The sequence below is a fragment of the Eublepharis macularius genome, chromosome 3 (genome assembly GCF_028583425.1).
Source record: "Eublepharis macularius isolate TG4126 chromosome 3, MPM_Emac_v1.0, whole genome shotgun sequence".
NCBI classification, from domain to species: Eukaryota; Metazoa; Chordata; class Lepidosauria; order Squamata; family Eublepharidae; genus Eublepharis; species Eublepharis macularius.
In genome coordinates this window covers 72,284,168-72,298,837 of record NC_072792.1, presented here as the reverse complement: position 1 = coordinate 72,298,837, position 14,670 = coordinate 72,284,168, and the positions used below count along the sequence as shown (strand labels likewise).

Genomic DNA, 14,670 nt, shown 5'->3' with positions numbered 1-14,670 from the left:
GGCATTACGAGAAACCACATGGCCGCTGTCCGAACGATCCCCTAAGTTGGGCTTAGCCGGGGACATCACCGACAACCACAGCTGCTGGTGAATGCGGTCCCACGGTAAGCTGGGGTTCATAGCCGCCCGCATACGGAACTCCTCATCGTACTGCATCCATGCAGCACCTGTGAAGCCCGTATAACCTTTCAATATAATGTCGAGGTATTGAAACAGAGACGCAGCCCGACTGGGCTGCGCCCTGGCAATCACCCCGGCATAAATCAAGAAGCCAGGCAGCCAATTGTTCCAAGTCCTATCTACTCGCCTCCTTTTTAAACGCTCCTTGTCCCTATCATCCATCTCATCTTTGTCCTTCTTCTCCAACTCACGGTAGAGAAGGGAAAAGACGTCAACATACTCCCCGCGAAGGATTTTATCCCTCGTGGCCTGCGCCAAGTGGTCACCCAACGGCAGAGCCGTGTCACCAAACGGCAGAGCATGGAAAGGGACCTGGCCATAGTTCAATGCCTGATAGGGATAATAGCCCCAAGGGCCGGCTGACAAGCCCGGCCAGCCAAAGGGGGGACACCCCCAAGCCTGAAAGGGAACCGCATGCTGCTGCTGAGCGCCAACTGGAATGCCCTGGTTAAAGACGGGCTGCACCGCACCTGCAAGAGCAGCCGCCGTGTTGGAGGGGGCATCCTGCACACCACTCACCGACCCACTGGCTGAGCCCTGCGCCCACGGGCCCCAAGGCCACGGACAAGTGTAATGTGGTGCATTGTCCTTACCAGCCGGCTCCACAGGGTCCACAGCTACTGCAACAGGCGGTAACTCCTCAGGCAAGTCAACCACTTCAGCCGCCGGTTCCTGGGCATCCGCCACCGTCACTGCACGACCGCTGCTGGTTCCAGCCGCCGAAGATCCAGAAGCGCCTTCCAATACCGCTAAACGACGCAAAATATCACGATTAGTTGCGTCCCTAGCTGCGCGCCGCACAGGCCGTATTGCTCGCACCACCTGTTGTGCAGAGCCCGTATCCCCTTTTGCCCGTTCAAGAGCCTCCAGGCGCTTTAAGATATTCTGCTGGTCCCCCAAGGAGTCATCCTCATCAGAGGACGAAATAGCCGGGGGAGGGGGCCGCTTAGGCGGCGCCCTCCGAGCAGGCTGCTTCCCCTTGGAAGCTCCCGTACCTTTCTTGGGAGCCATACCGTGTCTCACCCAAGCACAATAGCTCACCTCTGGCCTCGCCTACCTAGGCCGTAGTCCGCACCCGGCTCCCAAACCAAACAAGGCTAACCCTGTTTAGCTTCCAAGATCCGATGATGTGGGCAAGTCACCAAAGGCAACTGGGGATTATTTATTTCTCTCTCTCTCTTTTTTTTTTTTTAAAAACCAGGTCGCACTAAGCACTAGGCAACACAGCCTTGGCTGCACTTTATTCTAAAAGGGGAGAAGGGCCCCCGCAAAAAAGAGCCCAGACCCCTTCGAGCCCCACACGGCAGGCCCAGCCAACGTGCAGCACAGCCCCTTCCCACTAGGGCACAGTGCCCTCTGTCCAACAGGAGTGGCAAAAAGGCCGACTCCAAGGGGCCCACACAAAATGGCCACCGGCCCCTGAAACAAAATGGCGGCCGGACCTAGAGGGCTACCTGATAACGACGCCCACTAGGCTCCTTGCAACAGGTGATGCCCACTCGGTAGCCCACACTAGGGTTCCCTTTACTGCACTCAGGCTGCGCCGCAAAAGAAAAAAGGGGGGGCCCGGGCCAGCTTCCAACCCACGCCCCAACACCCCCTCGGTTAGCCTGCCTCCCCGTGCCCTAATCAGTCAGGGAAAAGGCGCCCAGCCGCGCCACGCCGCCGCCAGCCGGCTCGCCCATGGGCCGCTGCACACGGCCCACCAGACCCAGCAAGTCCCCGCCGGCCTGATGCCGCCGACGGAGAATTCGGAGGCCGCGCAGCCGCGCCGCGCCTCGACCGCCCGTCGCACTCCCGGGCCTCGGGACGACAACGACGACGCCTCCCAACGCTGCCCCGAAGCTCTTCCGCTGTGCCTCGACCCAGCCCAGAGCCAGGCAAGAACGCCTGTACTCTAGGCCCTCAGTCGCTCGCTGGAAACGTCTGTCCCCTCCGAGCGACTGAGCAGCACTGAGCTGGGAGGGCAGAGCTGCGTCGCAACGCTCGCTCCGCCCTCCCAGCCACTCCTTATAAGGAGCAGAGGGGTGGTGCCGTCCATCCCTCAGGAGTGGCAATGGACGGCCCCTGGCTGAGCAGCAAAGCTGCTTGCCAGGAAGGGGCCGAATTCCCTTCTCCTCTATTTTAGTCAGTGATTTGAACCTAAGTGTACTCAGGCTGAATAGTGGGACTTTCAATATGACTGCAGTTGTCTTTATGTTGGTTCCAGCCTGCTCTACTAAGGATGAAAAAGGAAGAGTTCCTACTAGACATGGGCATGAATTGAAATATGAATCAAATTTCATGACAAATTGGGCCGATTCATGTTTCATGAAACATGTTTTGTGGGGCCGTGGACTTTTTGGGCTGATTTGTTTGATTCATGAATGATTCATGATGCCAGACAGGCTGGCGCCGATCCATTGATTCCCCTAGGCAACATAGGCCTGGAATATCTGCAGACCTTTTGTTGCCATTGGAAACCCCAGTCTTACCCCACATAACATTGATAGGCAGCAATCCCTGCCAACTGGAGAGCTTCCATTCTGCCCTATACAGCAAGGAGCAGGGTGGTTAATCGCTTAGGCAACTGAGGAGATGGCCTTCTGTAGCCATGGGAACACCAATCTCATCCCTCCAAACCCTGTTAGGCAGGTCTGTCTGCCAACCAGAGACCTCTTGTCCTGCTCCATGTAAGCATTTCTTATATAAGGCACAGCTCTCTGCCTCATGCTTTTCAGTAGACAGAGGGAGAGGGAGGACCTGTTGCTGGGATTTGGAGTGAGAGAGTGGAATTGGGAGCTTCTGGATGGATTTGCTGCTGCTTTAAAAGAGACTGAAAAGCCTCTTTCTTATTTTCAGCTCTTGGCCTTGCTGGGAAAGTTGTTGGATGAGGGTGCCTTCTTTCCTCCACCCCACCCAACCCCAGTCTCAGGGCATTGCCTGGCTCTGGGGCCTAGCTTGACTGAGGCCTACCTTTTTTTTCTTCAATTTTCTTTGCTTATATTCTTATTAGAGCATTTGTTCTTACTGGCTTGTTGGCTAAGGGTTGGTGGAAGAGAGCCTGCTGAAATCTCCCTGCAAGTTTGGCATTTCTGGGTATGAAGGGGGCCATTGAAGTGCCCTGGGTTCTGATGAATCATGAAACTAATGAATCGTTTCACGAAACAGGACAATTTCATGAAAGTTCATGATTCGTGGAATGCGACGAAACATGAAACGTTCGTTTTGTTTTTTCCCATTTCGTGCCCATCTTTCTAGTCCCTACTGACCACCAAAAAGGCTATGTAAGGGATTATGGGACCTGCATTTACAAAAGCCATATAGGATGGGGGCTATAGTAAGGAGCAGAATTTGGTGAGATTGAATGGAATATCTGGCTAAATCCAACTCATTAATTTGTTCCAGTAACACAGTTGACCATTTTTTTTATCCTAAAGGTAGAGAGAACAATTATCAAAATAAATTTAACCTTAGACATGGTTAAGACTTCCTGTTTATGGATTAAATAAAGCTTGGAGTACTTACTTGTTGTCTTCTATTTCAATATTTTTAAAAACTTCATTCTCCTGAGATGTGATGCTTAACGCAGACGCATGTAAATAATGTGGGACATTAAGCAGAACTCAAGAAAATGTGCAAAGCAAGGGAAAATGCATTATAGCTGAAAGCAAAGCATACATTTTAGAACAGAAATGCAGCACTTAGGAAGTTAATATCCCTTTACTTCCACAGGGAATTAGATATGCCAGTATGAGCCATTATATCTTGGACAACACATCTCAAAATCATGAGTCCTTTGCTAGCAAATTACAATTCTAAATAAAACTTGAACCAAACATCATTGCAGTTTTAATTTTTTTTCCTCAAGGATATAGCATAAACACATTAATTTCAATATATTCTGTTGTTCACCTTTCGTTATCTGGAAAGATGATACTAAGTAATGATCAGGGATGACTATAAATCATAGTTCGGAATCTGCACAGAAACAAACCAAACTTTGACCTAGGAATGGCTGGATACTGTGAATGGGATAAATGATGCACATTAAGCAGTGTGCATATTTTACTTTACTGTGCATAATTTATTTTGCTTTTAGCAATTATGGAGGGGGGGGGACAAGAAGCTATGAAGGGCATTGAAACTGAAAATCCTGCTCAGCCCAACCCTTTTCAGCCTTTGAGCTCAATTAGTCTCTTGACCACACACTTTCCAGCCTGTTTTAGCAGACAGAAGTTCTAATTTTCAAGTAAAACGATTCTCAAGAGCCTGAATTCTTCTCCCTAAGCCATACTCTGTTCTTGTTAAGAACAACCATGGAAACTGGGAACAAGTGCAAAGCCCTAGTAGCTGCACTGTAATTGCAGGTGTAAAGCCTTGCCATGAAAAGCACATGCATTGGGGGAAGGGAGAGAAAAGAGACAATGTGCAGCAGGAAAAATGGAGAGAGAGAGAGAAATAGGCTAGAGAATAAAAAAGAAGAGGTAGGTGATAAAAAGTAACCCTTGTTCATAAGCTGGTGGATGGAGACAGCTACCATCTACCTTCCACCTTCCAGACCAAAAACTTGTGATCTTAGGTGTCTTCACAATAACACTCAATCAAAAGGAGATCCATCTCATGTTCTTTGGGAGGGTGGAAGAACTGCATGAACAAGACCTTTTCAGTTGGGCAGTCATTTCCACACTGGCCATTTTCACACTGTCTATAAATAGAGCGAGACTCACGGAAGGCTGCCGGCTTCCTCGCAAGATTTTTAACACCATCTGATTACAAAATGCCATAAAATCACTGTTTGTGGAGTTTTGTAAACCAATGGCATCAAAAATCGTGCAAGAAAGCCGGCAGCCTTCCGTGAGTCTCGCGCTATTTATAGACAGTGTGAAAACGGCCACTGTCTATAAATAGCACGAGACTCACGGAAGGCTGCCGTTCCTCGCACAATTTTTAACACCTTCCGACTACAAAACGCCATAAATCACCATTTGTGGAGTTTTGTAAACAGATGGTGTCAAAAATTGTGTGAGGAAGCCGGCAGCCTTCTGTGAGTCTCACGCTACTTATACACAGTGTGGAAACAGCCGTAGACTGCAACTAATATGGTTCTTAAAGTGTAAAGTTGAAGGAAGGAATACCCATCTGCTCCTCCACTATCCAAACGAAACTCACCTGCTCCCTCCTTAAGCAAGGTCTTCAAACTGCCAAACTGCATACAAGGAGAAAGCTGTAAGAATTCTCTGCTTTCGTTACCACTGCAAATGTGAAGGTATACGTGTTGGAAACAGAGCTTTCATACCTGGTTGCGTTTTGTGCACTTTCCTCTGTTTCCCCCCACAATTTTTCCCTTCCACACATACTCCGTACAAACTCCATACTGGCTCAGGTGCAAGGTTGTCACGGCTACCAGGGTGACTTGCAGCCCCTTTATTGTTGTTTCCTTCATGTACAGTTTTCTATCGTTGTGCTGTACTGGCTGTTAGAATTTGAAATGGCTAACAGATTTTTATGGCAATTAATGTTTTTTTTTAAAGACCTCAAAAGCCACTTTTGGGCACATTACGAAAACAAGGCTGAGAAAGAGGTGCTCATGAGGGAATGACAGCAAGACAATGGAGCTTATGTGGCTGGACCCATATACAGCATGACGTCATGTGGAAGCATCAAAGAAAGCACTGCACTTTACATACCAAAGTCCCCCCATAGGCAAAGTATGAATAAGGACAGAAACAAGACAAGATAGTGGGGGGATGCAGCATGTTGGGGTTTTCCCACTGAACATTAACTAGGAGGATGCTTATAGGTATTTACCAGACCTAGAGGCAATATGTGTATTTTCAGTTTTAAAAATGTATTTTATTTCAAATCCATTTGTCCCTGCATTTTACTTTGTTTTTTAAATAATCCTAGTTGGGGCAAATGGACATACCTCTACTACTCAATAACAACAACAATAATAATGACTTACTGTTTTGATTCCTTCGTTTACATATGTGTCATTCATTATAAACTCTGGGTAACCCACTTTTGCCATGACTGCATTTGCCTTTGGAAAGAAACAGAAACAGAAAACAATTATGCTTATTAAAACCATTGCATGATTTATTCTTATCTCACATTTGCCATCAGCTTCAGAATCAGAAACACTGTGCATGCATTTGATGTCCTTCCTTATGTAGGGATCACAGTTCTGGTAAACCCAATATTCAAAAGACAGTAGACAGTTTGACAAGTCATTCCCACTGCCTAGTGGCCACTGTCACTCGGTTCATTTCCACCTTCTCATTCTCATCTACCACACAGAGGATAGAAAATGGCACCAAATGCTGCTTGCCATCACCAATCACTTTTCCACGTGGGGATGGTGACCAGAAAAAGCAACTTCCCAGAAAGCAAGCAGCAATTCACTTATGATTGGTAGGTAAAGAGTTGCCACAACCCACTTGCCCTCTGAACAGTTACCAGAGAGGGCATCCTCCCAGATGCCAATTGCTGCTGCTGTTCAAAAGGAGGTGGTTGCTGCTGCTCTTTGTCCTCACTGGTAGAAGAATGGGGCAGGCTCTAATAGGTTGCTGGACATTGGACCCTAACAATAGAACTTCTGAAAAGAGCATACACATGGTACACATGGATATTGGATATGCAGCAGGAATGGGCCTTCTGCTATTATCATAATCCTTCCATTCATTCACAGAAGCCATATTTGCATATTGCAGTAAATGCATGTACAACCCATTTGTAAGAAAGCACCAACAAGCATTCACTTTAAGAATGAAATTGGGGTCCAGGACCTGGATAAATGTGGGATTTCAATCACCTGTTCAGCTGTACACGCACTGAATACAATTTGAGAATTACTAAACCCATATAAAAAGACCAACCACATGAACACTTTACACGGATTGTACGTACATTTCACTGTAACTTTTGAATGCTGCTTCAGAAGAAGAAGAAATGTCTGCAGAGGGTTTTCAAGGAATTTGAGTGACATTTTACTGCAAACCACTGCTCAGAGTATAGGTTTTCTTTATGTTCAGTTTTATAATGGGAGGGTAGGGTCCAAATACTCAATCTCTCTCTTTTTGAAAATTCATCAGCTGCTAGGTTTTTATTTCCCACCTGAAATTAAAATCTTCTACCTGTGACATCACAATTAATTGTAAGAGATATAATTAAGATGTCACACACTGAAGAATACAGGCAGGGAATTAGCAGCAGGAGCAGATGAATTCTTAAGCAAGAAAGATACTATTGTCATGCAAATATCCTCAGTGACAGAAAAACAATAGAAGACAAATGTGGTGCAGAAGAAAACAGGAAATGAAGCAGATGATACCTAAAGGGAATAGTTGCACCATTCTCCAAGAGATGAGGGAGGGTCTTGGGAACATTTTTAAATGGCAGACATTGGGAGAGGAAGAGAATTTAACAGCATCTGTTTGATGGTTTGACTGCTTTTTGTAATGGGAGCTAGGTAGTGACTGTTAGTCTGACATGTTTATGTTTTCCTCTTATGTTCAGATTACATTCAAAGGGAGAAAGACATTTAAATTTCCACTGCATAGGCTGCTTAAATGAGCTAGGTAAAGCAAAATGCCTTGCATGTACTCAAATGTAATCATTTTAATCACTTAATTAAGCAGTCTTTGTGCTGCGTTGACATACATAAGCCTGTCAATAGTTTTATTAAAACAACACAAGAACAAAATAATGTATAATAGCTGATGAACTATTGCCTCTTTATAAACAATTGATTTTACAACTGGCTTTTTAGAAGAATTCATGTGGATTTACCGGTCCAACACTAAAGATGATTTATGTGTATAACAGTTTTTATGAACTGTTGATCAAATTTTAGACCTGAACACAAAACCAAGAACACACACTTATTTCCTTGGCTTTAATTATGTAGATAGACCTTGCGCAATATTGAAAAACAAGAAAATTTCATTCCACTAATCAAGTCTCCTCAAATTAATCATAACTGTTCCATAAGGGTCATTTTCACTTCTTTTTTTTTAGAAATTATATATGCTATCTCTCCAGATGCCTGCTCGAGGAAGCTCACAAAGTAAAAACAAGTCATAAACACAACCATACTATCATCAACATTAAAAGGAGACCATACAGCATTAAGCAGCCAAAAATTATATCCACAAAATAGCCCTCAACTAGAAGCAGATCATTAAAATAGCTTTTAAAAATTGAATACTTCCAACAAGGAAGGTAAAGTTCCAGGAGAGCCTCAAGGGGGAGGGCATTTCAAAGATGAGATACCATCACTGATAAAGCCTTGTCTCTTGCTGCTAAAGCTCTCATCTCTGCAGGCATGGGGCATGGAGAGGAGGACTTGAGAACTTAACTGGAAGGCTGGGAAGTACAGGAAGAGATGGTCTTCCAGTATCTCAGCCCCAAGGTATTTATGGCCTTATAGGATGAACCAGAAATTTAAATTCTGCCCAGGAACAAGTAGGAAGCCAGAGCACATTTTTCTGCACAGGGATGATATGACCCTAGGCCAATATCCAGCCTCCAACAATAATTTTTGGTTGCCACATTTTGAAACAGTTGACATTTCCAAACAGTTTTCAAAGTCAGTATCACATAAGCATATGACAGTAATGTAATTGGAAAGGGGGTCCCCAAAACCTGGACCCAGCCATGCAGATGGGATATTTGTTTCTAAAAGATAATACACAGCAGAATGAAGAGAAAGTCTAGGTCAAACTTACAGAAAACTAAGCCCACAAATGACACACCACTTTTGTAAAATTTATAGATGTGGAAAAGAAATGTTTACTTTGCATTATGCTAATAGTCAGAGGTTAACCTAAAACAGCCTTCTTGGGTAGTCGAAAGACTATAGATCAAGGGTTTTTTATAGCCTTCACTGAGGAAAATGTGTATGTTTATAGTGAGTAGTCAAGGGAACAGGGAAGGCAAACTGGAAAGAAAACTGCTACGATCTTCTTCCCCGTTCATTTTGCTCAAGTACAGTGGTGTACTCCAACCCAACCTGGTGGTCATTATTGACTTGCATAGCATTTCTCCAGCTGTTTACTTAGACCCTGGGATGCCAGAGGGAGGCCTACAGATTCCCCACCCCCACCCCCGTTTTCCCACCGCTGTGTGTAAAAAGAGAATGAATCATTTTAGAAATCAGTGAGCCCACTAAAGTATTGCTTAAGGAAGAATTGGTGTTCCCAAAAGGGAAGGAGGAAGTGTGTCCTGCTGGACACTATTATGGTGGAAACAGTGACTGCATGAATGAATCAAACTCACATTTTAGTTTTATGAAAAGTACCTAAGCCATTTGTGAGTGAAATGAGGGTGTGGGGGGGGGGGCTGCAAATTACTATCATGAGGGGAAATTACAACTCCCATGGTACTTTGCAAAGCCATGCATGCAGAAAATCAGCAGCTACAATCAGAAATCATTGATAGGAACAGTGAAAGGTAAGAACAACTTTAAATCTAATTCATTTTCCAAGACATTTATGAGAGATTTAAATTTGGTTGCAGAAAAAAGAATTATGCCTGTGCATAAGCACCATTGGGCTATGTAATTTCATGCATTGGGTACAAGCATGAAAACTGATTGTTCATCCAAGCATGCTATTGTGCTAAGCATTAGACACCCAGCAAACTCTGGTGAATGACTCAACAAACAGTTGATCCAATCATCAATACATCAGTGGCATATTCTCAGCTGGTGGTTAAGACATGATCTGAACCCACAGGAATTCAGGCTTTCTACTGGCAGCTGCAGCATCTTAGCTATGCTTTGGTTTTGCTCTTACAGTTATAGGCATATACCTTGGGCATCACCAGTTGGCTCTTGGACCTTGGCTTCTGGTATGCAGCTTGTGCCCCGTGGCCTGGGCAACTGGCCTATTAGCTTCTGACCCAACCCCAAGGTTTAACTTGTACTTGTAATTTTCTTTTGAATATTTAAATTGTATTTCTTGAATTGTACCTAATTGCATTTTATTTGTTGTAAGCTATTTTGAGTCCTGTTAGAAAGAAAAATAGATAATAAATATACTATCATAAGACCCCTCCCCTTCATTAATATCAGGTTTTTCATGTATGCAGTGAATTCCTTGGAATCTTTTGGAGCCAGGAGATCAGAACATCCCACCAAAGAAGGAGTTGGTCGGTGCTCCAATTGATGCCCTAGTGGACTTATGGAATGATGGAATGACCCTGGTGGTTGGCACAATCACTCCCAAGCACCCTCTCTCAACTGTTAGAGCCCAGGGAGTGCTTTGGTTTACTAAAGGGCTGCAGATAATGAAAAAACAAGGGAGATGGATACAGCAACAGTGGAGGAAGAGTCAGAATGAATCGGATAAGACATAGCCAAAAGCTTGTTGTGTCTGTAGGGAAGAAAAGGAGTAATAGTGGAGGCAGCAATAATCGCAAGAACTACATTTATTGGAACACATGCAAGCAACTAAACAAGCTAGAAGAACTAGGCCTCTATAACTCTAATCTCTCCTCCAGCTATGATCACAAGATCTGGGCCTCTTCTTTCTAGAGGGCCTCTGGGCATTATCCTTAAGGCAATAGTACCAATATACCACATCACTCTTTTTCTTTCTTTGTCATTTAAGAACAATTCTCAGTAATACTTTTCACTGTGAGCTGCTCATCATCTGTGTCACTTAGCAAATCAGTAAGTCACAATATTATGCTGAGATGCACACTAGGCATCCACTTCTCGTGTACCTGCAGCCTGGTTGTTGCAGGGCAGCATGAGATGAGCAAGACTTCATTGTGGCCCCTGCCTGGTCAGGTTGCAACTTGGGGACTGTTTGTTGTTCTCAGTCTGCCCGTGGAATGGAGTCTGTTGGGGGTAATAATTAATAATAATAACAGCAACAACATCTGATTTATATACTGCCCTTCAGGACAACTTAATGCCCACTCAGAGCGGTTTACAAAGTATGCCATTATTGGATTCGTTTTCGTTTTCGCAGCCATGTCGGACGCTCCTCTCGGCAGGTCCGAGAAGAAGCGGCCGAGCACCCTGACCGGGCGGCTGATCTGCAAAGGTTAGCCCCCAGGGCTCCCAGGGAGGGAGTTTGGGTCCGGGACGCGACGGGAAGAGCCCTCTGGCAGATCGAGGCAGAGGGTAAATTGCCCGTTTGTCCCTATGGAGGCCGGCAGACGTGCGCAGCACCTTGTGTGCTGCCGGGCTATGGAAAACGGCAAAGAACAGGATTAGGCGGAAGCCTGTAAGTAAGCGAATCCCTTCTGTTACTACAAGCGCATGTGAAGGAGTGGTGGGATCTGAAGCTTAGAAGATTTGGATTTTTTCCCCCTCACAGAGTCTCGGAAGATTTGCGGTCCCCCCCCCTAAAATGGCAGCAAAAAAACAGAGTCTTGCTTTGGGCAAGTCAGTTTCAGCTGCCCTGCAGGGAAGAGCCAAGTCGCTCGAGGAACTGGTGAAAAGATCGGTTACTGAGGCCATAAAACCCTTTGTTGACAAGCTGAATGAAACAGATCAAAGGGTGGGCTTAATTGAAAGCGATGTGAAAGCCATTAAGGAAGTAGTGGGGGGGGGCAGAGAAGTCTGCTCGGGAAAATGCGTCACTTACGAGAGCAACGAACAAGGAGCTAAAGTTGGTGGAAAATCAGCTGATTGGGCTGCAAGTGGAACGAACACAGACCATTTTGCGTCTCCAGAATGTTAAAGAGGAGGAAAACAAGGATTTGTGGGATCTTGCCTCGGAACTTTTAGCGTCACCCGCGAGGGCAACTAAAGAAGAAGTAAGAAGCGCCATTTTGGGAGTCTGTCAGGCATCTTCAAAATATGCAATGAAGCGGCAGCTGCCTCGCGAAATCGTTATTGAGTTCTCATCCAGGAGGGTCCGGGACAATATCCTATATAACTCATATAATGCGGAGTTGGACTTTCTGGGAAATAAAGTCAAGATACTGAAGGACGTTCCATTTTTAGTTCGGAAGAGAAGATTTAAATATAAAAAGCTGGCCGCTCTTTTGAGGGAACGTGACATAAAGTACAAATGGCTACTTCCGGAAGGAATCGGGTTTAGTTACAAAGATCAAGCTTACAAGATTAATTCGGAAGATCAGCTAAAGGATTTTGTGGACAAAAATCCAGAATTTGGGCCAGACATCAAGCAAAAAGAAGAAGATTCGAAGCCTGAAGGGAGGGGGGAGGAAACGAGCGCTGCGGCTGTAGCTGCTCAGAGAGAACTGCGTCCGAGGCCCAGAGGGGGGAAAAAGATTTAATTTGAATTGTAATTTGTATTTTGTAAGATCAACCATTCCATCATTACTTTATTAAGCTATTTTTTTAATTATGGCAGTATGAAGGGAAAGCATTAAAGTGTAGTGTTTAGTGTTTGTAAGTTGCCTTCCCCTTTTTTCCACCCCCTCCTTCCCCCCTTTCTTATTCTCCCTTCTTTCCCTTTCCTTGTATTATTGTAGTTTTTTGTAGTCTATTGTTTTTAGATGTTAAAAAGAATAAAAATATATATATAAAAAAAACAAAGTATGCCATTATTATCCCCACAACAAAACACCCTGTGAGGTGGGTGGGGCTGAGAGCGCTCGAGAGAGCCATGACTAGCCCAAGGTCACCCAGCTGGCTTCAAGTGGAGGAGTGGGGAGTGAAACCCAGCTCTCTACTATCCAGCAATCTCCTCTGTCTCTCATATTCTTTATTACCTTCATTTGGGAAAATCTTCAGTAACCAACACATCCATCTTAAAAAATATAGATGTCTATAGTGTAATGTAAACTAATATATATATGATCTAATGATATCTAACCGCTATATAAAACCTTAGAAAATTGTCTGGAGCCTTAAACAATAACTCCTTCTACTACCAGCTTATTATATACTTTGCATTTTTTCTAACCTTTACTTGAAATAGCCTTACACTTTTTACATCTATTATTTAGACATATAATAACCTCCCTAAAACCTTTTAAAAAGAATGCTCATTTACATTAAGCATCTTAATTATTCTTATCTTGATTTTCTATCTTTTATTTCATTGTTATACATCTTTCTCCAAGTTTACTTTTTGGGAGTACTTAATCATATAATCTTTTACCTTTTTCATTCTTTACCTTAATGTAAATACATTTTTCTTTTTATCATTTCATCCCAAGCATATCACACAAGTTATTATTATTCTTACATTGTTCCATCCTATATCGGTTTTACTACTTTTCCCTATCAAAAGGATAGAGTTCCTTCAATTAATTTTCAAAATCTTTCTAGATCCCAACTTTATCATATTCCATGAGTATATATCTAGCCATTTTCAAGACCTCGAGTTCAGCTATCAGTTGTCATCATTCCAGCTGTCTTAATGTTTACAAAGCTGGGTGTCCTGGCTGTACTCTTTTCTCCCCCCCCCCCTTTTTTTGCCAATATGCTTTCAGTTTGATTTTTGGTTTTTTTCCTTGATAGTTGAATTTTAAAGTTGATTTATTCAAATCCTTAAACAGGTATTGGTTAATGTAACTTGAACTGGCTTGAAATTGAAGTGCGTAGCATAGCAGAGTATCTTACAACTTGTCTTCCTTTACGTCTTCCAAATGCTCCTCTGTCCTCTTCTTCATATCTTTTCTTTGTTTTCCGCATCCCTTTTGTAGTCTTATTTGTTGATCTTTCCATTCTTTTTCATATTCCATTTAAGTTTTTGTTGACGAGCTATTACCTTATGTCTTTGTGTACCAGTCCCGTTTCAAATCTGTTCCTTCTTGGATTTCAACAGGCTGTGGTTGCTTGCCATTCATTATAACCTTAAGCTCTACAATTTCCATTTTCAAATTTTCAATTTGATTCATGACTTGATCCAATGTGCTGTTTACTTGATTCATCACTGTGTGTATAGCCAGCTGTAGAGAGTTCTGTAGCTCAGTTCTGGTTTTTTGCAGCATCCCCATCATCACTCCTCCAGTAGATGTCAGTAAATGACCATAAATCCAATCTAGTAAGGTTAATATTGGTCAGAGTTTCTGCATACACAGTTCTTATTTGGAGAGTTGCTATCTAACCCCACGATAAGAGGAAAGTGGGGGCCAGGACTGACAGAAAGGATTTTCCTTTTTTCACTGTGTTTTCCTCTAAAGTGGTCCTTAAAACTTCATTTTCCTTGCACTCATATCTCCAATACACCTAGGCCATTGATTCCATTACCCCTCCAGCACTCACTTGCACATTCGATGTATGGAACAGATAATAGCAGAGGCAGTAACGAAGGAGATCATAAGACTGTAAATCATACCAGGCACCAGCAATTTTCAGTTAGTTGTTATGTTAACAATCACATCTTATGAAATTATTTTCCGTATTTAACTTTTATCCACAACACTTCTAAATAGGGGTATTTTCTAGTTAACGATGTTGAAATCCTAGCGTCTTCTTTTTCCCAGTCAGTAATTTTGAGTTGTCTACTAATTAAGCCATAAAGTAAATTTCCTAAGCAATTCATGCCTAATTAACAAAACTCATACATCCCACAG

The 14,670-nt window shown here is 43.7% G+C and overlaps 1 protein-coding gene across 1 annotated transcript in view; it reads right to left on the bottom strand.

The window, feature by feature from the left end:
- Nucleotides 1-14,670, bottom strand: part of PHEX (phosphate regulating endopeptidase X-linked) — a 177,050-nt gene that overhangs the window by 75,591 nt on the left and 86,789 nt on the right. Inside the window, exon 13 of the mRNA XM_054974975.1 lies at nt 6,128-6,205. Coding sequence (XP_054830950.1) covers nt 6,128-6,205 — 78 coding nt within the window. The remainder of the gene's footprint in view (nt 1-6,127; nt 6,206-14,670) is intronic.